General features: G+C 38.2%; 1 protein-coding gene and 1 pseudogene across 5 annotated transcripts in view; both read left to right on the top strand.

Annotated features, from left to right (window-relative positions):
• The window catches only part of UBAC2 (UBA domain containing 2), a 214,730-nt gene that overhangs the window by 183,905 nt on the left and 6,078 nt on the right, over positions 1-24,747 (top strand). For all 5 annotated transcript variants that reach the window (XM_037800640.1, XM_037800641.1, XM_037800643.1 and 2 more), the window contains one exon: positions 2,043-2,165. In XM_037800640.1, coding sequence (XP_037656568.1) covers positions 2,043-2,165 — 123 coding nt within the window. The remainder of the gene's footprint in view (positions 1-2,042; positions 2,166-24,747) is intronic.
• LOC119507467 lies at positions 3,231-4,841 on the top strand (annotated as a pseudogene).

Genomic DNA, 24,747 nt, shown 5'->3' with positions numbered 1-24,747 from the left:
ACAGCATTATGCTATCTATTTCTGGATCTATGCGATCAATCCTAAACATTCTGTAGTCCTTCAGCATCAAATGGCTGATCTCTGCCCTCTTTCTATCTCCTGGTCGCCTGTTTGTCAGCTTTTAACTCCCAAAGTTTGTTCATTAATATCTGTTCATATTAGTGAGACCATACAGAATCTGTCCTTTTGTTTCTGGCTAACTTCACTCAACATAATGTCTTCAAGGTTCATCCACATTATTACATGATCCATGTCTTTGTTCTGTCTTACAGCTGCATAATATTCCATCATGTGTATATACCACAGTTTGTTTATCCACTCGTCCTTTGATGGACATTTGGGCTGTTTCCATCTCTTGGCAATTGTGAATAATGCTGCAATAAACATTGGTTTACAAATGTCTGTCTGTGTCTTAAGTTTCAGTTCCTCTGAGTATATACCCAGCAATGGAATAGCTGGGTCATATGGCAAATCTATACTTAGCCTCCTGAGGAACCTCCATACTGTCTTCCAGAGTGGTTGCACCATTCTACATTCCCACCAACAATGAATAAGTGTGCCTCTTTCTCCACATCCTCTCCAGCACTTGTCATTTTCTGTTTTTTGGATAATGGCCATTCTGGTAGGTGTGAGATGATATCTCATTGTGGTTTTGATTTGCATTTCCTTAATAGCCAGTGAAGTTGAGCATTTTTTCATATGCTTTTGAGCCATTTGTATTTCCTCTTCAGAAAAATGTCTGTTCATGTCTTTTGCCCATTTTTTAATTGGATTGTTTGTCTTTCTGTTATTGAGATGCAGGATTGCTTTATATATTCGGGATATTAAACCCTTATCTGATATGTGGTTTCCAAATATCATCTCCCATTGTGTAGGTTGCCTTTTTCTTCCCTTACTTTTTACATTCTTTTATATCCTAGTCATTTTTACAATTCTAATTCTATGGTCATTTTCAGATTTTTTCTGATTTAAGTTTTTGGGATTCTAAGGCTTGTTGTTGTGACTGCTGACTCTTGCTTATGATGGACTGTTTCCACATGGGTTTTATAATTTTGAATTCTGAGTCTTTCTTCTTTGGAGCTTTATCTATAAATCTGAGGCCTTACTATTCTGGGGTTTAATGCCTACTTGTTTCTGGAACTTGGAACTTCCATGTCTTCCTTTTATGTTCAGTTGTATTATACATATAAAATATTTTTATTATATTTTATCTAGCATTTTAGATGTTTATTGTAGGAAAGTTTCAGGTTATCTTGTTCTCTGATTTTTCCAGAACTGAAAGACATGTAGAAATAGAGATTTAAATTGATCAATTCAAAGGCTGACGTATTGCTAAAAACTTGGATTTTTAAAAAGCATGATACAATGCATCTTTCTTCACACAGTGGCTTTGTTTTTCATCAGTGACATAAGATAAATAAAAAATAACACTACCATCAATCTTAACTTGTCCACAGAGCCACTCTCAAGAAAATGATTATTGATCTTTGCTTCTGAAGCTATTGTCCCTATTTGTAAAATTTACCTTTATTCTATCCTTTCCATGAACCTAGGTTTTATTACAATCTGCAGTCTCCCTCCACTAAGCATACTCAGAATTTACTTTTAAAAAAATAAAAGAAAAAGAAGGATTTTATTTAAAGAGCTGCTGCAGGAAACGCCAGGTTTCTGGTGGCCTGCAGTGAATTAGCTTCCTCTCCATTGCTTCTTTCCTGTCACATCCAGCAAAGCTCTGAGCTAAGAGTAAAACTGAGTTGAGACACTGTAAGACTGAGGTTAAGAATATCTGTCTTCCAGAGTCAAATTGTACAAATAACTTTGGCAGTATCAGTTACTTACTTGTGTACCTACAGCAAGTTACCTATTTTGTCTCATTGATTAAAAGATGTTATGAGAATTTAGGATTTGAATTACTTGCATAAAGCAGAGACATATAACTATTTTTTCTAGTCTATAGATATGATTGCATTTAAAGAGAAAACCCTTTCAGGTACTCTGATGATCCTACTTCTGTGTATAATTGTATCTTGATCTATGTTTAGGGAGGAATGATCAATTGGAATCGTCTTTTCCCTCCTTTACGTCAGCGACGAAATATAAACTATCCTGATGGTCGGCAGTCTGAACAACAAGCATCTCCTCCTCTAGAGGTTTCTGAAGAACAGGTAATCAGTATTATTTGGCACTTATCCTAAATCCATGCTTCAAACGTCAAGCAGTTATAGCAAATAAGGCCTGAAAGAAATCAAGCATGTAAATAAATACAGAGATTTTGATAGCAGTTAAACTGCAACCTGTATTAGTCATAGAGACTTTGGGCCTCTGTTGGCTACTGAAGGTCTTATGAGTTTGAGGAAGGCAAGATTTGAAAAAATAATGCATTGTGATAGCTTATTTTAAAATAATACTGTAATATTTGTAATATTTTATATATAAGAAACTAATGAAATTGGTTCCCTAAAAGAGGTAGGGAGAAGAAGGTGGGAAGGATGAGGGGGGGTGGCATTTCTCTGAGAATAATACTTCTGTATGGTTTTGACTTGGGGAATCATATCACTGTTTTCCATATTCAAAAACCAAATCAACAGGGATGAGGGATAAATGTAAAACTGAAAAGAAACAGAAAGAAATGATATGACTGTATTTCAAATGAATAACAAAACCACATGGAAGGAGGAAAAGTTAATATCAGTAAGGTTTGAGCATAGCATACCCTCAGTCCAAAGGAAAAAAAACTGCAAACAAATCTTAAACTCTTCTTCGCAGGTTTATTTTTCAGAATGGTCTAAGTATAACAATTCTGAAATTATGTAGGTTTGAGCAAATGAGTAAATATATTGATCTGACAGAAGAAGGAAAATACAAAAATAGAATAGGGAAAGTCAAGCAAGAACCCCATGGGGGTGGATTGACTCATTTAAATAAAAGTGTGTGTGTGTGTATATCCTAGCTCTGTCAACTGAAAGGGCTCAGAAGCAGTGACACACCAGTAGCAATGAGCACACCTAGTGTCCATTTCTTGGTTTCTAAATACTTTTCCACACTAAATGGAACCAGTCCTCTTTAGAGAAATGATGGATCCCAGGCCCTGGAGTAAAGAAGATACAAGTTGACCCTGGAAATGCCAAGAAGTAAGGAAGTGTGCAATTACTAATGGGGGCATATCACAAGGACAACAGAGCCAGCTCAAAGGGGAGACCCTAGCCAAATCTGGGACATTACATTTGAATTTCAAAATAAATAAGAACAGAAGAAAGCCACAGAAGTAAGAAGCTGAAATCAGCAAAATGCAGAAGAGAAGGGAGAGACCAGCAGGCGCTGCCATGTGCTTTGCCATGTGACAGGAGTCCAGGATCCCTGGCAGCCGGGTCTTCAGGAAGAAATTATTGCCTGAGGATGCCTTGATTCAGATATTTCTCTTGGCCTCAAAATTGTAAGCTTCAAGCACTCGCAGTCCAATTCTTCAGAGGTTGTGCAGGAGGTGGGTGCTGGGTAGCAGGCAGCTGCAGGGCCTGGCCAGAAGCCCAGAGCATAGTCGCCCCAGGAGGCAGACGTGGGACTGACAGACATCCTAGGAATACACGAACCAGGCAATGGAAGCGAACTGACTCCTCTTGCCTCCCATAGCCTCCCACGAACACCCTGATTTGGAACCCAGACAATATACTGCAGCTAGACAGATGTCCTTCTGCTTGGAGCACCTGGAATGCCAGTCCTGGGTACAAGTACCTCAGTTTCAATCTGGGACACCTTTTAAAGAAATTTACTTGAAGTCATACATCATGCAGGGAAGAGAGACTCCAGTCAACAATAAGGTGAAACGAATTATGTTGATTTTAAACAACCTAAAAAATGTCATCTATAACCCGGTAATCCCCCATGTTGGCACCATTCCTGAATGGGTGGAGCCTATAACTTTTATTGTAATACATGGGCATGTTCCTAGTGATGCAGACAGGCTCCAGGAGGACTCAGTATGGCGGCAGCGTGAAACCTCGAGCTGATGTAGCCTTTCATTTCACCCCATGTTTCAAAAGGGCCAACTGCAGTGTTTGCAATACTCTGAAAAATGGAAAATGGGAATGGGAAGAGATCACCTATGGCATGCCTTTCAATGAAAGTCTTTTGAAATAGTGAGAGTGGTGCTAAAGCACAAATTCCAGGGGGCAGTAAATGGAAAACATATACTGCTGTTTGCCCAAGGATTAGCCCAGAGAAAACAGACACTCTGGGCATATATGACAAACTGAACATTCACTCAGTTGGTTTCAGCTTCAGCTCAGATTTACAAGGTAACCAAGGATTTTATCTGGTGCTGACAGAGATAAATAGAGAAAATGTGCAAAAGTCTGGCATTTCAGTTTACTCTACCATTTATTGTAAGGCTGAACTCCTCAATGGATCCCAGATGAACTGTTGTCCTTAAAAGAGAAGTCAAAGAGTTTAATGTCCATCTAATAGCAGGAAAATCAAAGGATATTGCTCTGTACTTGAACCCATGCCTGAATATTAAAGCATTTGTAGAAATTCTTTTCTTCAGGATTCTTCAGGAGAAAAGAAAAATATTCCCTGTTTCCCATTTAGTCTTGGGATGTATTTTGAGATGATAATTTATTGTGATGTTAAAGAATTTAAAATTGTGGTAAGTTGTGTAGAGCCTGGAGTACAAACATAGATTTAAAGGGCTTAGCAATATTGACACACTGGAAAGTGATGGACATATCATCTTATTGACATGACTGCTACAAAAACTGAAATACAAAACTGCTTCTATATTACTGTTTTTTAAAAAAAGAAAAAAAAATAAATGAGGACAGTAATGTAATAAAAATCCATTGGGAAAAAGAAGAATCGATGAGTTCATACCAACAGTAATTGACAAATGTTTGTGTACTTACATACACACACATACAAGGGGAAAGGAAGTGCTTTTTCTTTCAGTAGAATGTCAGGTAATAAATACAGAAAGAATGATGATACTGGAAAATCACAATTTTTTAACCATCATAGTAAAAATTGATCCAGGGAATAATCATCAATATATGAATGATAAGATATTATAGAATCTCAAAGTATGTTCCAACAAATAACTTATTAGTTACAAAAGGAAAATGTTAACTTACAGTAGAGAAATTAGACACCACTTTACCAGGTTATCAAAACTGACATTGCCAATAACGGAACAAACAGGCATCGTATCCCTCCAGATATGATACCTTGAAAAGGACACATCTATTATGAATTGCAATCAAAAATGTATAAATTTAACTTAACCATAAGGAAAAATCAGACAAACTCAATTTGAGGGACATCCTATAAAACAACTGGTCTGTATTCTTAAAAAATACCAATGTCGGAGGCGGGGCAAGATGGCAGACTGGTGAGCTGTATGTTTTAGTTACTCCTCCAGGGAAGTAGGTAGAAAGCCAGGAACTGCGTGGACTGGACACCACAGAGCAATCTGACTTTGGGCATACTTCATACAACACTCATGAAAACGTGGAACTGCTGAGATCAGCGAAATCTGTAAGTTTTTGCGGCCAGGGGACCCGCGCCCCTCCCTGCCAGGCTCAGTCCCGGGGGAGGAGGGGCTGTCAGCTCCGGGAAGGAGAAGGGAGAACTGCAGTGGCTGCTCTTATCGGAAACTCATTCTACTGATACAGACTCCAACCATAGATAGACTGAGACCAGACACCAGAGAATCTGAGAGCAGCCAGCCCAGCAGAAAGGAGACAGGCATAGAAAAAAAACAACACGAAAAACTCCAAAATAAAAGTGGAGGATTTTTGGAGTTCTGGTGAACATAGAAAGGGGAAGGGCCCTGAGGCGCATATGCAAATCAAGAAGAAAAGCTGATCTCTCTGCCCTGTGGACCTTTCCTTAATGGCCCTGGTAGCTTTGTCTCTTAGCATTTCAATAACCCATTAGATCTCCGAGGAGGGCCCGTTTTTTTTTTTTTTTTTTTAATCCTTTTTTCTTTTTCTAAAACAATTACTCTAAGAAGCCCAATACAGAAAGCTTCAAAGACTTACTATTTGGGCAGGTCAAGTCAAGAGCAGAACTAGGAGAGCTCTGAGACAAAACGCAATAATCCAGTGGCTGAGAAAATTCACTAAACACCACAACTTCCCAAGAAAAGGGGGGTGTCCGCCCACAGCCATCATCCTGGTGGACAGGAAACACTCCTGCCCATCGCCAGCCCCATAGCCCAGAACTGCCCCAGACAACCCAGTGTGACGGAAGTGCTTCAAATAACAGGCACACACCACAAAACTGGGTGTGGACATTAGCCTTCCCTGCAACCTCAGCTGAATGTCCCAGAGTTGGGAAGGTAGAGCAGTGTGAATTAACAAAGCCCCATTCAGCCATCATTTCAGCAGACTGGGAGCCTCCCTACACAGCCCAGCAGCCCAGAACTGCCCTGGGGGGACGGCACTCACCTGTGACATAGCACAGTCATCCCTCAACAGAGGACCCGGGGTGCACGGCCTGGAAGAGGGGCCCACTTGCAAGTCTCAGGAGCCATACGCCAATACCAAGGACTTGTGGGTCAGTGGCAGAGACAAACTGTGGCAGGACTGAACTGAAGGATTAGACTATTGCAGCAGCTTTAAAACTCTAGGATCACCAGGGAGATTTGATTGTTAGAGCCACCCCCCCCCTCCCTGACTGCCCAGAAACACGCCCCATATACAGGGCAGGCAACACCAACTACCAGGCAAGCTTGGTACACCAATTGGACCCCACAAGACTCACTCCCCCACTCACCAAAAAGGCTAAGCAGGGGAGAACTGGCTTGTGGAGAACAAGTGGCTCGTGGATGCCACCTGCTGGTTAGTTAGAGAAAGTGTACTCCACGAAGCTGTAGATCTGATAAATTAGAGATAAGGACTTCAATTGGTCTACAAATCCTAAAAGAACCCTATCAAGTTCAGCAAATGCCACGAGGCCAAAAACAACAGAAAATTATAAAGCATATGAAAAAACCAGACGATATGGATAACCCAAGCCCAAGCATCCAAATCAAAAGACCACAAGAGACACAGCACCTAGAGCAGCTACTCAAAGACCTAAAGATGAACAATGAGACCATAGTACGGGATATGAAGGAAATCAAGAAGACTCTAGAAGAGCATAAAGAAGACATTGCAAGACTAAATAAAAAAATGGATGATCTTATGGAAATTAAAGAAACTGTTGACCAAATTAAAAAGATTCTGGACACTCATAGTACAAGACTAGAGGAAGTTGAACAACGAATCAGTGACCTGGAAGATGACAGAATGGAAAATGAAAGCATAAAAGAAAGAATGGGGAAAAAAATTGAAAAACTCGAAATGGACCTCAGGGATATGATAGATAATATGAAACGTCCGAATATAAGACTCATTGGTGTCCCAGAAGGGGAAGAAAAGGGTAAAGGTCTAGGAAGAGTATTCAAAGAAATTGTTGGGGAAAACTTCCCAAATCTTCAAAACAACATAAATACACAAATCATAAATGCTCAGCGAACCCCAAATAGAATAAATCCAAATAAACCCACTCCGAGACATATACTGATCACACTGTCAAACACAGAAGAGAAGGAGCAAGTTCTGAAAGCAGCAAGAGAAAAGCAATTCACCACATACAAAGGAAACAGCATAAGACTAAGTAGTGACTACTCAGCAGCCACCATGGAGGCGAGAAGGCAGTGGCACGATATATTTAAAATTCTGAGTGAGAAAAATTTCCAGCCAAGAATACTTTATCCAGCAAAGCTCTCCTTCAAATTTGAGGGAGAGCTTAAATTTTTCACAGACAAACAAATGCTGAGAGAATTTGCTAACAAGAGACCTGCCCTACTGGAGATACTAAAGGGAGCCTTACAGACAGAGAAACAAAGACAGGACAGAGAGACTTGGAGAAAGGTCCAGTACTAAAGAGATTCGGTATGGGTACAATAAAGGATATTAATAGAGAGAGGGGAAAAATATGGCAAACATAAACCAAAGGATAAGATGGCCGATTCAAGAAATGCCTTCACGGTTTTAACGTTGAATGTAAATGGATTAAACTCCCCAATTAAAAGATATAGATTCGCAGAATGGATCAAAAAAAAATGAACCATCAATATGTTGCATACAAGAGACTCATCTTAGACACAGGGACACAAAGAAACTGAAAGTGAAAGGATGGAAAAAAATATTTCATGCAAGCTACAGCCAAAAGAAAGCAGGTGTAGCAATATTAATCTCAGATAAAATAGACTTCAAATGCAGGGATGTTTTGAGAGACAAAGAAGGCCACTACATACTAATAAAAGGGGCAATTCAGCAAGAAGAAATAACAATCGTAAATGTCTATGCACCCAATCAAGGTGCCACAAAATACATGAGAGAAACACTGGCAAAACTAAAGGAAGCAATTGATGTTTCCGCAATAATTGTGGGAGACTTCAACACATCACTCTCTCCTATAGATAGATCAACCAGACAGAAAACCAATAAGGAGATTGAAAACCTAAACAATCTGATAAATGAATTAGATTTAACAGACATATACAGGACATTACATCCCAAATCACCAGGATACACATACTTTTCTAGTGCTCATGGAACTTTCTCCAGAATAGATCATATGCTGGGACATAAAACAAGCCTCAATAAATTTAAAAAGATTGAAATTATTCAAAGCACATTCTCTGACCACAATGGAATACAATTAGAAGTCAATAACCATCAGAGACTTAGAAAATTCACAAATACCTGGAGGTTAAACAACACACTCCTAAACAATCAGTGGGTTAAAGGAGAAATTGCTAAATATATGGAGACGAATGAAAATGAGAACACAACATACCAAAACCTATGGGATGCAGCAAAAGCAGTGCTAAGGGGGAAATTTATAGCACTAAACGCATATATTAAAAAGGAAGAAAGAGCCAAAATCAAAGAACTAATGGATCAACTGAAGAAGCTAGAAAATGAACAGCAAACCAATCCTAAACCAAGTACAAGAAAAGAAATAACAAGGATTAAAGCAGAAATAAATGACATAGAGAACAAAAAAACAATAGAGAGGATAAATATCACCAAAAGTTGGTTCTTTGAGAAGATCAACAAGATTGACAAGCCCCTAGCTAGACTGACAAAATCAAAAAGAGAGAAGACCCATATAAACAAAATAATGAATGAAAAAGGTGACATAACTGCAGATCCTGAAGAAATTAAAAAAATTATAAGAGGATACTATGAACAACTGTATGGCAACAAACTGGATAATGTAGAGGAAATGGACAATTTCCTGGAAACATATGAACAACCTAGACTGACCAGAGAAGAAATAGAAGACCTCAACCAACCCATCACAAGCAAAGAGATCCAATCAGTCATCAAAAATCTTCCCACAAATAAATGCCCAGGGCCAGATGGCTTCACAGGGGAATTCTACCAAACTTTCCAGAAAGAACTGACACCAATCTTACTCAAACTCTTTCAAAACATTGAAGAAAATGGAACTCTACCTAACTCATTTTATGAAGCTAACATCAATCTAATACCAAAACCAGTCAAAGATGTTACAAAAAAGGAAAACTACCGGCCAAACTCCCTAATGAATATAGATGCAAAAATCCTCAACAAAATACTTGCAAATCGAATCCAAAGACACATTAAAAAAATCATACACCATGACCAAGTGGGGTTTATTCCAGGCATGCAAGGATGGTTCAACATAAGAAAATCAATCAATGTGTTACAACACATTAACAAGTCAAAAGGGAAAAATCAATTGATCATCTCAATAGATGCTGAAAAAGCATTTGACAAAATCCAACATCCGTTTTTGATAAAAACACTTCAAAAGGTAGGAATTGAGGGAAACTTCCTCAACATGATAAAGAGCATATATAAAAAACCCACAGCCAGCATAGTACTCAATGGTGAGAGACTGAAAGCCTTCCCTCTAAGATCAGGAACAAGACAAGGATGCCCGCTGTCACCACTGTTATTCAACATTGTGCTGGAAGTGCTAGCCAGGGCAATCCGGCAAGACAAAGAAATAAAAGGCATCCAAATTGGAAAAGAAGAAGTAAAACTGTCATTGTTTGCAGATGATATGATCTTATATCTAGAAAACCCTGAGAAATCGACGATACAGCTACTAGAGCTAATAAACAAATTTAGCAAAGTAGCGGGATACAAGGTTAATGCACATAAGTCCGTAATGTTTCTATATGCTAGAAATGAACAAACTGAAGAGACACTCAGGAAAAAGATACCATTTTCAATAGCAACTAAAAAAATCAAGTACCTAGGAATCAACTTAACCAAAGATGTAAAAGACCTATACAAAGAAAACTACATAACTCTACTAAAAGAAATAGAAGGGGACCTTAAAAGATGGAAAAATATTCCATGTTCATGGATAGGAAGGCTAAATGTCATTAAGATGTCAATTCTACCCAAACTCATCTACAGATTCAATGCAATCCCAATCAAAATTCCAACAACCTACTTTGCAGACTTGGAAAAGCTAGTTATCAAATTTATTTGGAAAGGGAAGATGCCTCGAATTGCTAAAGACACTCTAAAAAAGAAAAACAAAGTGGGAGGACTTACACTCCCTGACTTTGAAGCTTATTATAAAGCCACAGTTGCCAAGACAGCATGGTACTGGCACAAAGATAGACATATAGATCAATGGAATCGAATTGAGAATTCAGAGATAGACCCTCAGATCTATGGCCGACTGATCTTTGATAAGGCCCCCAAAGTCACCGAACTGAGCCATAATGGTCTTTTCAACAAATGGGGCTGGGAGAGTTGGATATCCATATCCAAAAGAATGAAAGAGGACCCCTACCTCACCCCCTACACAAAAATTAACTCAAAATGGACCAAAGATCTCAATATAAAAGAAAGTACCATAAAACTCCTAGAAGATAATGTAGGAAAACATCTTCAAGACCTTGTATTAGGAGGCCACTTCCTAGACTTTACACCCAAAGCACAAGCAACAAAAGAGAAAATAGATAAATGGGAACTCCTCAAGCTTAGAAGTTTCTGCACCTCAAAGGAATTTCTCAAAAAGGTAAAGAGGCAGCCAACTCAATGGGAAAAAATTTTTGGAAACCATGTATCTGACAAAAGACTGATATCTTGCATATACAAAGAAATCCTACAACTCAATGACAATAGTACAGACAGCCCAATTATAAAATGGGCAAAAGATATGAAAAGACAGTTCTCTGAAGAGGAAATACAAATGACCAAGAAACACATGAAAAAATGTTCAGCTTCACTAGCTATTAGAGAGATGCAAATTAAGACCACAATGAGATACCATCTAACACCGGTTAGAATGGCTGCCATTAAACAAACAGGAAACTACAAATGCTGGAGGGGATGTGGAGAAATTGGAACTCTTATTCATTGTTGGTGGGACTGTATAATGGTTCAGCCACTCTGGAAGTCAGTCTGGCAGTTCCTTAGAAAACTAGATATAGAGCTACCATTCGATCCAGCGATTGCACTCCTCGGTATATACCCGGAAGATCGGAAAGCAGTGACACGAACAGATATCTGCACGCCAATGTTCATAGCAGCATTATTCACAATTGCCAAGAGATGGAAACAACCCAAATGTCCTTCAACAGATGAGTGGATAAATAAAATGTGGTATATACACACGATGGAATACTACGCGGCAGTAAGAAGGAACGATCTGGTGAAACATATGACAACATGGATGAACCTTGAAGACATAATGCTGAGCGAAATAAGCCAGGCACAAAAAGAGAAATATTATATGCTACCACTAATGTGAACTTTGAAAAATGTAAAACAAATGGATTATAATGTAGAATGTAGGGGAACTAGCAGTAGAGAGCAATTAAGGAAGGGGGAACAATAATCCAGGAAGAACAGATAAGCTATTTAACGTTCTGGGGATGCCCAGAAATGACTATGGTCTGTTAATTTCTGATGGTTGTAGTAGGAACAAGTTCACTGAAATGTTGCTATATTATGTAACTTTCTTGGGGTAAAGTAGGAACATGTTGGAAGTTAAGCAGTTATCTTAGGTTAGTTGTCTTTTTCTTACTCCCTTGCTATGGTCTCTTTGAAATGCTCTTTTATTGTATGTTTGTTTTCTTTTTAACTTTTTTTTTCATACAGGTGATTTGAAAAAAGAAGGGAAAGTTAAAAAAAAAAAAAAAGAAAGAAAAAAGAAAAAAGACAAACAAGGGGAAAAAAAAAAAAAAAAATTATGTAGTGCCCCCTTGAGGAGCCTGTGGAGAATGCAGGGGTATTCGCCTACCCCACCACCATGGTTGCTAACATGACCACAGACATAGGGGACTGGTGGTTTGATGGGTTGAGCCCTCTACCATAAGTTTTACCCTTGGGAAGACGGTTGCTGCAAAGGAGAGGCTAGGCCTCCCTGTATTTGTGCCTAAGAGTCTCCTCCTGAATGCCTCTTTGTTGCTCAGATGTGGCCCTCTCTCTCTGGCTAAGCCAACTTGAAAGGTGAAATCACTGCCCTCCCCCCTACGTGGGATCAGACACCCAGGGAAGTGAATCTCCCTGGCAACGTGGAATATGACTCCCAGGGAGGAATGTAGACCTGGCACCGTGGGACGGAGAACATCTTCTTGACCAAAAGGGGGATGTGAAAGGAAATGAAATAAGCTTCAGTGGCAGAGAGATTCCAAAAGGAGCCGAGAGGTCACTCTGGTGGGCACTCTTATGCACACTTTAGACAACCCTTTTTAGGTTCTAAAGAATTGGGGTAGCTGGTGGTGGATACCTGAAACTATCAAACTACAACCCAGAACCCATGAATCTCGAAGACAGTTGTATAAAAATGTAGCTTTTGAGGGGTGACAATGGGATTGGGAAAGCCATAAGGACCAAACACCACTTTGTCTAGTTTATGGATGGATGTGTAGAAAAGTAGGGGAGGGAAACAGACAGACAAAGGTACCCAGTGTTCTTTTTTACTTCAATTGCTCTTTTTCACTCTAATTATTATTCTTGTTATTTTTGTGTGTGTGCTAATGAAGGTGTCAGGGATTGATTTAGGTGATGAATGTACAACTATGTAATGGTACTGTAAACAATCGAAAGTACAATTTGTTTTGTAAAAAAAAAAAAAAAAAAAAAAAAAAAAAAAGTAAATGAGGGAAGATAAATCACCCTCCCACTCTTCTCCCCCACACATCCAGTTTCTCTCCCCAGAAGCAGCCGCTGTTACCAGCTTTCAATGTATCTTCCAGATGTCTGCTGTTTCCAGTTGATTTTGTATGCAGATAAAGCAAATCGCAGAACAAGGGGCATAACCAGTTTATTCAACAAATAGTTGTTGACAACCTATAGGATGATTTGTTTTTTTTTAAGCTAATTACATGATATTATTGTGGACTATATCTTTTGAAATATTATGGAGCTGCATCTTCCGATATCATACACTCATGTGGTTATTTCAGTTTAAATGGAATAAAATTAAAAATTCAGCTCTAAAAAAAAAAAAAAAAAAAAAAAAAAAGAAAAGTAGGGGAGGGAAACAGACAGACAAAGGTACCCAGTGTTCTTTTTTACTTCAATTGCTCTTTTTCACTCTAATTATTATTCTTGTTATTTTTGTGTGTGTGCTAATGAAGGTGTCAGGGATTGATTTAGGTGATGAATGTACAACTATGTAATGGTACTGTAAACAATCGAAAGTACAATTTGTTTTGTATGACTGCGTGGTATGTGAATATATCTCAATAAAATGATGATTTAAAAAAAAAAAAAAAAAGAAAGGGAAGATGCCTCGAATTGCTAAAGACACTCTAAAAAAGAAAAACGAAGTGGGAGGACTTACCCTCCCTGACTTTGAAGCTTATTATAAAGCCACAGTTGCCAAAACAGCATGGTACTGGCACAAAGATAGACATATAGATCAATGGAATCGAATTGAGAATTCGGAGATAGACCCTCAGATCTATGGCCGACTGATCTTTGATAAGGCCCCCAAAGTCACTGAACTGAGTCATAATGGTCTTTTCAACAAATGTGGCTGGGAGAGTTGGATATCCATATCCAAAAGAATGAAAGAGGACCCCTACCTCACCCCCTACACAAAAATTAACTCAAAATGGACCAAAGATCTCAATATAAAAGAAAGTACCATAAAACTCCTAGAAGATAATGTAGGAAAACATCTTCAAGACCTTGTATTAGGCGGCCACTTCCTAGACTTTACACCCAAAGCACAAGCAACAAAAGAGAAAATAGATAAATGGGAACTCCTCAAGCTTAGAAGTTTCTGCACCTCAAAGGAATTTCTCAAAAAGGTAAAGAGGCAGCCAACTCAATGGGAAAAAATTTTTGGAAACCATGTATCTGACAAAAGACTGATATCTTGCATATATAAAGAAATCCTACAACTCAATGACAATAGTACAGTCGGCCCAATTATAAAATGGGCAAAAGATATGAAAAGACAGTTCTCTGAAGAGGAAATACAAATGGCCAAGAAACACATGAAAAAATGTTCAGCTTCACTAGCTATTAGAGAGATGCAAATTAAGACCACAATGAGATACCACCTAACACCGGTTAGAATGGCTGCCGTTAAACAAACAGGAAACTACAAATGCTGGAGGGGATGTGGAGAAATTGGGACTCTTATTCACTGTTGGTGGGACTGTATAATGGTTCAGCCACTCTGGAAGTCAGTCTGGCAGTTCCTTAGAAGACTAGATATAGAGTTACCATTCGATCCAGCGATTGCACTTCTCGGTATATACCCGGAAGATCGGAAAGCAGTGACAAGAACAGATATCTGCACGCCAATGTTCATAGCAGCATTATTCACAATTGCCAAAAGATGGAAACAACCCAAATGTCCTTCAACAGATGAGTGGATAAATAAAATGTGGTATATACACACGATGGAATACTACGCAGCAGTAAGAAGGAACGATCTCGTGAAACATATGACAACATGGATGAACCTTGAAGACATAATGCTAAGCGAAATAAGCCAGGCACAAAAAGAGAAATATTATATGCTACCACTAATGTGAACTTTGAAAAATGTAAAACAAATGGCTTATAATGTAGAATGTAGGGGAACTAGCAATAGAGAGCAATTAAGGAAGGAGGAACAATAATCCAAGAAGAACAGATAAGCTATTTAACGTTCTGGGGATGCCCAGGAATGACTATGGTCTGTGAATTTCTGATGGATATAGTAGGAGCAAGTTCACAGAAATGTTGCTATATTAGGTAACTTTCTTGGGGTAAAGTAGGAACATGTTGGAAGTTAAGCAGTTATCTTAGGTTAGTTGTCTTTTTCTTACTCCCTTGTTATGGTCTCTTTGAAATGTTCTTTTATTGTATGTTTGTTTTCTTTTTAACTTTTTTTTCATACAGTTGATTTAAAAAAGAAGGGAAAGTTAAAAAAAAAAAAAAAAAAAAAGGAAAAAAAAAAAAAAGATGTAGTGCCCCCTTGAGGAGCCTGTGGAGAATGCAGGGGTATTCGCCTACCCCACCTCCATGGTTGCTAACATGACCACAGACATAGGGGACTGGTGGTTTGATGGGTTCAGCCCTCTACCACAGGTTTTACCATTGGGAAGACGGTTGCTGCAAAGGAGAGGCTAGGCCTCCCTATGGTTGTGCCTAAGAGCCTCCTCCCGAATGCCTCTTTGTTGCTCAGATGTGGCCCTGTCTCTCTAGCTAAGCCAACTTGAAAGGTGAAATCACTGCCCTCCCCCCTACGTGGGATCAGACACCCAGGGGAGTGAATCTCCCTGGCAACGTGGAATATGACTCCCGGGGAGGAATGTAGACCTGGCATCATGGGACGGAGAACATCTTCTTGACCAAAAGGGGGATGTGAAAGGAAATGAAATAAGCTTCAGTGGCAGAGAGAATCCAAAAGGAGCCGAGAGGTCACTCTGGTGGGCACTCTTACGCACACTTTAGACAACCCTTTTTAGGTTCTAAAGAATTGGGGTAGCTGGTGGTGGATACCTGAAACTATCAAACTACAACCCAGAACCCATGAATCTCGAAGACAGTTGTATAAAAATGTAGCTTATGAGGGGTGACAAGGGGATTGGGAAAGCCATAAGGACCACACTCCACTTTGTCTAGTTTATGGATGGATGAGTAGAAAAATAGGGGAAGGAAACAAACAGACAAAGGTACCCAGTGTTCTTTTTTACTTCAATTGCTCTTTTTCACTCTAATTATTATTCTTGTTATTCTTGTGTGTGTGCTAATGAAGGTGTCAGGGATTGATTTGGGTGATGAATGTACAACTATGTAATGGTACTGTGAACAATCGAAAGTACGATTTGTTTTGTATGACTGCGTGGTATACGAATATATCTCAATAAAATGAAGATTAAAAAAAAAAAAAAAAAAAAAAAAAAGACATAATGCTGAGCAAAATAAGCCAGGCACAAAAAGAGAGATATTGTATGTTACCACTAATGTGAATTCTGTGAAAAATGTACAATGTTTTATACTGTAGAATGTAGGGGACCTAGAGATACCAATTAGTGGAGGGGGAATGATAATCTAATAAGGACGGATAAACTATGGAGGGTAATCTCAATGTTATGGGAATGCTCAGGAATGATTATGGTTTGTAAACTTTCTTGGATATAGTAAGATCAAGTTGGAAGCAATAGAGTTATTTTAGGTTTTTTTTTTCTCTTATTCCTTTGTTTTCTTAGGGGTTGTTAATTTTCTTGGGGTATGGAAGGAACATGTTGGAAGCAATGTAGTTATTTTAGATTATTTGTTTTTCTTACTCCTCTGTTTGGACATGGTTTATTAATGTTCTTGGGGTATGGTAGGAACATATTGGAAGCAAAGTAGTTATTTTAGGTTATTTGTTTTCCTTAATCCATTGCTTTGTTTGAAATGTTGTGGGGTTTTTTTGGTTGTTGTTTGCCTGTTTGTTTTTAATTTTTTGATAAACAAAGTTAAAAAATTGAAAAAAAATCAGTAGAAAAATGGGAGTAAAAACTAAATGACAAATAGGGTGGGATGGGGGGATGGTTTGGGTATTCTTTTTTCACTTTTATTTTTTATTCTTATTCTGATTCTTTCTGATGTAAGGAAAATGTTCAGAAATAGATTGTGGTGATGAACGCATAACTATATGATCATACTGTGAACAGTTGATTGTATACCATGGATGACTGTATGGTTTGTGAATATATTTCAATAAAACTGAATTAAAAAAAAAAAAAATACCAATGTCATAAACCATTCCAACTTAAAGGAGACTAAAGAGGAGACATGGTAACTAAATGTAATACATAATCCTAGACTGGATTCTGTACTGGATAAAAAAAATTCTGTTGCAAAAAACATTTTAGAGGCAGTTGATGAAATTGGACTGTACATTAGAAAACAGTATTATATCAGTGTAAAATTTCTAGAAGTTGTTGTCTATACTGTGCTTAGGAAGGAGAATATTCTCATTCTTAGGAAATACATACTGAAATATTTTGGGGTAAAGGGACATGATAAATGCAACCTACTTTCAGATGGCTCAGGAAAAATTAATGTGTCCTTGGGTGTGCATGTAAAGACAGAGAGAAAGTAACTGTGGCAAAATAACAATTGGTGAATTTAGTTGAAGAATAATCAGGGGTTCTTGGTACTATTCTTGAAAGTTTCGTATAAATCTGAAATTATTTCAAACTAGAAATTTGAAAAAAAAATCTTTAAAATTTAGAGCATGTGGTAACATTTTGATGTTTCCACTGCTTATGAAAATTTCTTTCTTCTCATCACACAAAACAAATCGAGGTCAGCTGGTCATACCACCCAAGCCATCCTGTCCCCTATCCCCTCTCTGCAGATTAAACAAACGCAAGTCAGACTCAAGGCACCCAGCCGCTGTGGCAAAGTATATCCTGACTCTTTTCTGGAACTCAAGAGGTGCCCCTGAGCAGGGCTTCTACTGCCATGCCTGGATTAGGCCATGGTTAATGCTTTTGAGAAAACCCAATTTAAGGTGACTGATGAATTGAACCAGCCCTTAGGATTGAGAGGTGTTTTATGGAGCCATAGCTCTTTTCTTCCACCTCCACTGGAGAATTTCTAGAAAAATGTTATTCCCATGGATAAGAAAATAAAACCCAATCTTTCTGGTGGCAGGTTAAAAAATAAGATGATACTCTCATTCTGGTGAGAAGCATCAAAGATCTGTTATTTTACCGTTTAATTGACATAACAGTGAATCACATTCCTCCCAGGGCATCCGTTAACAATATGAAGTATTTAAAGGTGAGAGATATTTTTTAGTTTGGGCACGTTGAAAAAAGTGTCAAAACGTGAGAACAAGAAGAATGTGTGTTATTGAAGTCTTTAGATTTTTAATGAATCATTTTTCCCTCATCCTCCCAGAATAACAATGAGGTTAACATGTTGTCAATCTCAGTTTAAAACAGCATGTACTTCTTCCTTGCTCTGTGTTGTGAAAAGAGGTTGTTTTTAACATATCTGTCTTATTCGTTGATTTTCTAAGTTTTATGTCTGTGTTTCTTGATTATCTTGAAAATGGCACTTAACCGTCATCATTATAAAGACATGACATCCTCACTGGATTATTATGTGCGCTCTTAGTATTTCTTGTGGTAGGTGCTATAGAGACTGTAAAAACTTTAAAAGATACTGTTCTTACCCTTAAGATGTTTACAGTAAAGTTTAGAAAGTTACAGTTAGTGTATAATCTTTTGATTCATTTGTTGATACTAGACACCATCTAAAATATTATTTGTTAATAACACATTAAAATAGTTTGAATTAACAAAACTTAAAGCTTAATATTCCAAGTATGCTTGTATTTTCTTTACTTAAATATCAGAGTCATGTAATTTTAATGCATTAAGAAACTTAGGAATTTTCTAAACCAAGAAAAATAATTAGAATTTTTCAATTTATAAAAATTTAAAGTGATAATTTAAAGTTTTTATGATGTAAACAAGTACTTTAGGAACTTTAGTGAGAGTTTGTAAGAAAATCTAGTGGATAGGAAAGGTATGCCAGATATTTTGAAAACAAAGAATATTCTAAGAAAGAATGTGCATCCTTTATTAAATCCAATAATAGTCTATCATACAACCTTAGAAATTTTTCACTACCTTTTCTACTTTTGCTATTGTTAAGTTTCTGGATTTTTAGTTCTTCAAATTCCACTCCTACCTTTTCTTTGTTTCTCAGTGAATAGAATCAGTACCTTGGCCAGTTCATGACTCCTTGGAAACACAATCCCTGCTCCTTTTAAGACTATTCCAAAGCCAAGAGCCACCCAAGAAAGTCTTTTTAATAACCAAATGTACTCAAATGCCTGCTATCTTAAAAATAAGTATATCCATTATTCCTTCCCCCCACTCACTCTCGCTCACTCACTCTCTTTTGAGCATGGATTTTACACTATACCTATATACCTTAGACACAAAATTAACAAATAGTGAGTGTGTCATATTTGCTTCAGACTTTTTTTTTAATCAGAAGGGAGAACACTCAAGTTTTTCTCTTTTGAACCATCCCAAAGCTTAGAAAATGACCCTTCAATCTATACTTCGTGGGACACATAGGCAAAAATCAGAGAGGACTAAACCAAAGTTAGGACTCAACAAAAGGAAGATAAACACAAACTTCTTTTCATTTCTTTCATTCTTTTAGTGAACCAACAGTTATCAACTGTCTACTCGGCACCAAGCTAAACACTGTTCTAGGTACTTGAAATATAGTGATAAATAAGGCTGTTTTCTCTGAAGAACCTAGTGTAAGGGAGATAGGCACAAGTAAACAGCTGTATCAAAGTGTTATAAATACTATTGAAACTGAGACCACATTGCAAATGCTGTGAGGGTTGGGGCAGTGGCACCCATACAGATGTGGCATGGTAGAAGAGCGTATATACTTTGGGGAACGACAAGTAGCTGAGGTGAGGGTGGAGGGTGACTGGGCTGGGGTGGGGAGAGGGAAGAGCTGGTTGGGAAGGAGGCCTGTGCGCAGTGCAGTGGAGTTACACTTTCATTAGCATGAAGGAACCATGGAAGGATTTTGAACAGGAAAGTAACATCATCAGGTTTCCCTGGAGGTTGGAGGAGGAAAGGACACATTATAATCATACTCATGTACAGTCAGTTCTCTTGGTTCATGGCAATGTGTTCTGTAAAGTCACCACAAACACTGAATTAGCAAATGCTGAACCATTGCTCCTGAAAGAAATACAGAGTTCCTGTGAGCCTCTGGTCACAAGATTTTCATCAACCAATCAATACATAACTCTGTTTTATGTGTGTTTCTTATTTACTATATATTGTTAATTTATTAACATTGAACTCACAGCCAACACTATAACACATACTCAAACAAAACTTATGTAACATATTTTCTCTTTAAGGCACATCCCAGCCTTCTTGGCTTAGGAACATTAGACAGCACTTTGGCACTATGCTTGGGCACCATATTAAATAGTGAAATCACCAAAACAAATGCACAAAAATGCGAGAAACATAGCACTAATATACCATGAACAGGACACTTGTTTACATTATGAGAGCTGAAACAAGAAAACAAGAAGGTAGAACATCACCTTGTTCAGCCTCAGCTAGGAACATGCACATTGGGTGATTCAAATATTTCACCACTCTGCACATGAATGGTCCTGAAATTTATAAATAAATAAATTATAAATTTATAATTAGCAATTAGGCAGATTCACAAATACGGAATCCATGAATGATGAGACTCGACTATATATAATTTCTTCCATTTCTGCCTAGGAAACATGGTATAAACCTGGATATTACAAGACTCTTACCCTACATTTATAATACATGAGACACACCATATTGATTCCGTTAATGTTTTCTGAAAGTTTGATTAGCCCATTTGGACAGAGATTAACTTTAAGCACACAAGACATTTTAACCTTAGCTGAGAAATAGTAAAATGTATTTGGTATTAGAGAATCTAAGTCTTAGTGAGGTTCTCTTCTCTCTTCTCGTCTCAGGAAGCCTCACTACTAACTTCAAAAATTCTACTCATAAACCCTAAAATACTCACCTTATGAAAACAACACCCTCAGTGATATTTGTTTTGAGTTATACCTTATACTTCTCCTCTGAGTATTTATAATTGTAATGAATTGGGTCTTTGTGGAACTTGACTGTTGTCTGCTTTCCCTGATACACAGTAAGCTTCATGAGGGCTGGTTCCACATCTGCCTCGTTTCCCACCACACACGACACCTGTAGCAGAGCTTGACACACAGAAGGTGCTTTGACATTAGTTGAGGGAAGGAATAAAGAGAGAAGGGCTGAATATGAAGGTGTGGTCAGTGGACTTCCCTTTCATAATAATTATCACTGAAAAACTTGATAGAGAGTGGTACCATGTCAAAGCTTTCATCTCTTAACTCCAGTATCTTGGAAATGTGTTTTAACAAAATACCAAAGTTCAATTTGTTACAGTGAAATATTGGGTGGCAATCAAATAACTAACCAGTTTTTACTGGGTGCCTAATTCTGCTGGTACTCCAAAATATACAAGCAAAGGAGCTCATCCAACTTATACTGAGGGCCTAGTAAGTTCCAAACCCTGAATTAAGCACCAGGAGTGCAAACACAAGGGGCACAGACAGACCTGCTGCTAAGCAGCCCACAGCCTGGGCAAGAATATAAAATAACAAGAACAGTTCATGCAGTCTGTAGGTGTGATAAAGGGAGTTCGGCTTCTCTAAGAAGGAAGACAATGGTCAGATAACAGGGAAGGAGAGCTGCGCCAACCTACAAGACTCTGCGTCAGGGTGGGATGGTATAGGAGAGGCGGCCTGTCCCACTAGGTAACAAGTAATGGTTATAATGCAGGGCTAGGAAGGGCAAGCCACCTCCTGGAATAGCCCGTTACTCCCCCTGGCAGGCTTCTCCTGAAGGGGACACACTTGCAAACCGGGAAAGTTGTCTGCATGTATGGACAACCCAGCCTGGCAGCAGGTAGGAGGTGCATTTCAGGTGGACATCAGTCCTGAAAGTATTAGAATTTGGGAAGTAAGAATCAAAAAAAAAAAATTTTTTTTTTTGTTTTTGACACCCTTAGCTAAAGGGAAGTTAATGAAAACCACAGTCTTATTTGTACAAAACAAGCAGAGGAGTATTTCACTGAAAGGAATCACTATTGGAATGAATGTCCTACTATTTTACTTGTACCAAAGAGTAGTTGACTTGAAAGTAGAATATCAATACAGCATCTCATTAGTTTTCTTGAGTAAGAATTACCTTGAGATACTAGGAAAACAAGGTATCCATCCCAAATCACGGAAGATATTTAAAAAAAAAAAAAAAAGAGGAAAGGAAAACCAGGACAGCTACAGCTTTATCTGTCTTTACAAGTTTCTTTTCTCATTCAGTATGGTCTCTCTTTGAAAAGCATATTATAGGCAAAATAGATTTCATCCTTTCTCCTTTGGAACATTTTCAGAAAACCGTGGCAGCGCTCTTTTGGCTGTGGTGCCTCCTTGATATCCTTTAGGTCAAATATCTCTGATCATTGCCTCTATGAAGTCAAGTTTTCAGTTATGGAAAACAGGCTTTGGAGATGTTACACGTTAGTAGCTGTAGTTTTTATGGGTAAGTGGGTGTGGACAATAGGAAAAGCACAGCACCCCCTTTGAATACTAACCTGACTATAGCTGAGTTCTGAAAGACATTAGAGAAAAGGATCATTCAGATTTTTAGACTAGAAACTAAGATGAACTATAATCTGATTGATGTCTTATGGTGAGAAGTTTTAGACCAAAGCATTCCTGTGATGCATAAGCAGAAGAGAGAAGGTATGTGCTAGGCTCTGAAATGGAGAGAGAATGTTGAAGGTAATGCTTTTTAAAAAAATTGCTATGGGGCATTTCAGGCTACTACAAACCTGGTCATTGCAATACTGATTGAGAACACAAAGTACACATTTGCCCTGCTGTTGGCTCTGCTTACATGAGAAAATGTATATGTCTTAGCATGTTTCTTTTGAAGAGCTCTAAGTGTTTTACCAGCTTTCTCATTTTGTCCTCAAGATATTTATTGGTCATTTTCCCCCAACAGGCTGTCAGTTGCTTAAAGAACAAACATCTCTAAATTAACACACCTTCTCATTCACCACTTCTCTAGTTACTCCTTCTCTCAGTCAATGTTGGTGCACCTTTTATGTGCCCGGCTTCCTTTAGATGTTGTTGGGAAACAGGTTCACATAGTCCAACCCTCATGGAGCTTTCTGTCCTCCAGGGAAAGCAGACGACATAACATCATCACACAGATACCCAACTCATAAGGGTAGGTCCTTAAAGCAAAGGTTATATTCAGTAAATATTTTTAAAATTAATGACATTCCTCTATTCTAACAACTTGATTTAAACACATCATGATGTATTTTTATCTTCCGGTCAAATAAGTTCAAGTGATTTTACATTGAAAATTTCTCTTCACATGGATGTTAGATCAGATAAGTAACAGATGGTTCACATTCCAATAGCTAAACTAAAAAGAAAAAGAATGAACTTAGGCTTTCAGTGTCATTTAATATGTTTTGCAGCATATGTGTATATATATATGAAGTGGCGGGAGGTGGACTGAGGATCTATAAAGAACATTATATAATCATCATAATTGAGTATTTGCTCATATTTAAAACAATGTAGGTATTTTGTTAGAATTTTATGCTCACCTTTTGAAAAGAGATTTTTCCTATCTCTCTGACTTTCTTCACTCCCATCATGTTATTTTTCATAGGGCAATTCTCATTTATGCCATTTCAACCTTAGAAATGTGTAGAAAGAGTCACTCTAGATTTGTTTTTCATTGTAGCTGTACTTAACCATGGCTGCATGTGTACATGTGGGTGTTTTGGGCTCTGGTGCCAGGATTTAATTAGGTTTCCTGTGATCTGGAGAGGAGCGTGGGTTTCTCCCATGACAACAATGACCAGGGTTCCATAGGGTGACCTTTCTGATCAGAAACTCTCCTTGTAGCCATTCTGTGCTAGCAAAGGCCCGCTCTAAAACCCATGCTGCACTTGGTCATTGTAAATGACACATCAGTTCCTTGACCAGCAAAGGCTATAAAGTTACTGACATGGAAGCACATTAAAGGGAATGCCAAAACCGACAACCCCAGATCCTAAAAGCTCAAGGGTGGTTTTGTCATATTGTCAAAGCCTCTGAACTGAGGCCTGAGAGTCCAAGTTCAGGGAGAAGGATTTTCACACATCTAACCCAATCACTCTTAAGTAGGACAATAATTACCATAAGAGGTAATGTTTATTGAGCACCTGTTTCACGGATCTAGGCCCTTCACCTACATATCTCTTATCCTCAAACTGAGAGCCAGAGGCTTTAGTTCTCCAGTGAGGGTCATATGTTGAATACGTGGTGAAAGGATCTAACTCTAGAAATCACATCTTCCTGCCGTCTGAAGGGATTGCTGTTGTGATTCTCCTACTTTCAATCACATCCCAAATGGCTGCCAACATCTCCTTTACTTTTACTTTAAGAAATCGTGAGCTTCTGGTATCGTATCTATGTTTTGCTTACCCAACTATAGGTGTGCACAAGCCTCAATTTTATCTTTCTACCATTTGAGTTCATGAGTTCATGCTTCACTTGAGCCTTTCACCACACAGAGAGTAATGAAATGCACTAAGATTGAGCAAACTGGACTTCTCTGAGTAGATAAGGTCAAGAGCAGTACTT

The sequence above is a fragment of the Choloepus didactylus genome, chromosome 12 (assembly GCF_015220235.1).
Source record: "Choloepus didactylus isolate mChoDid1 chromosome 12, mChoDid1.pri, whole genome shotgun sequence".
Classification (NCBI taxonomy): Eukaryota; Metazoa; Chordata; class Mammalia; order Pilosa; family Megalonychidae; genus Choloepus; species Choloepus didactylus.
This window is presented reverse-complemented; position numbering and strand designations above follow the sequence as displayed.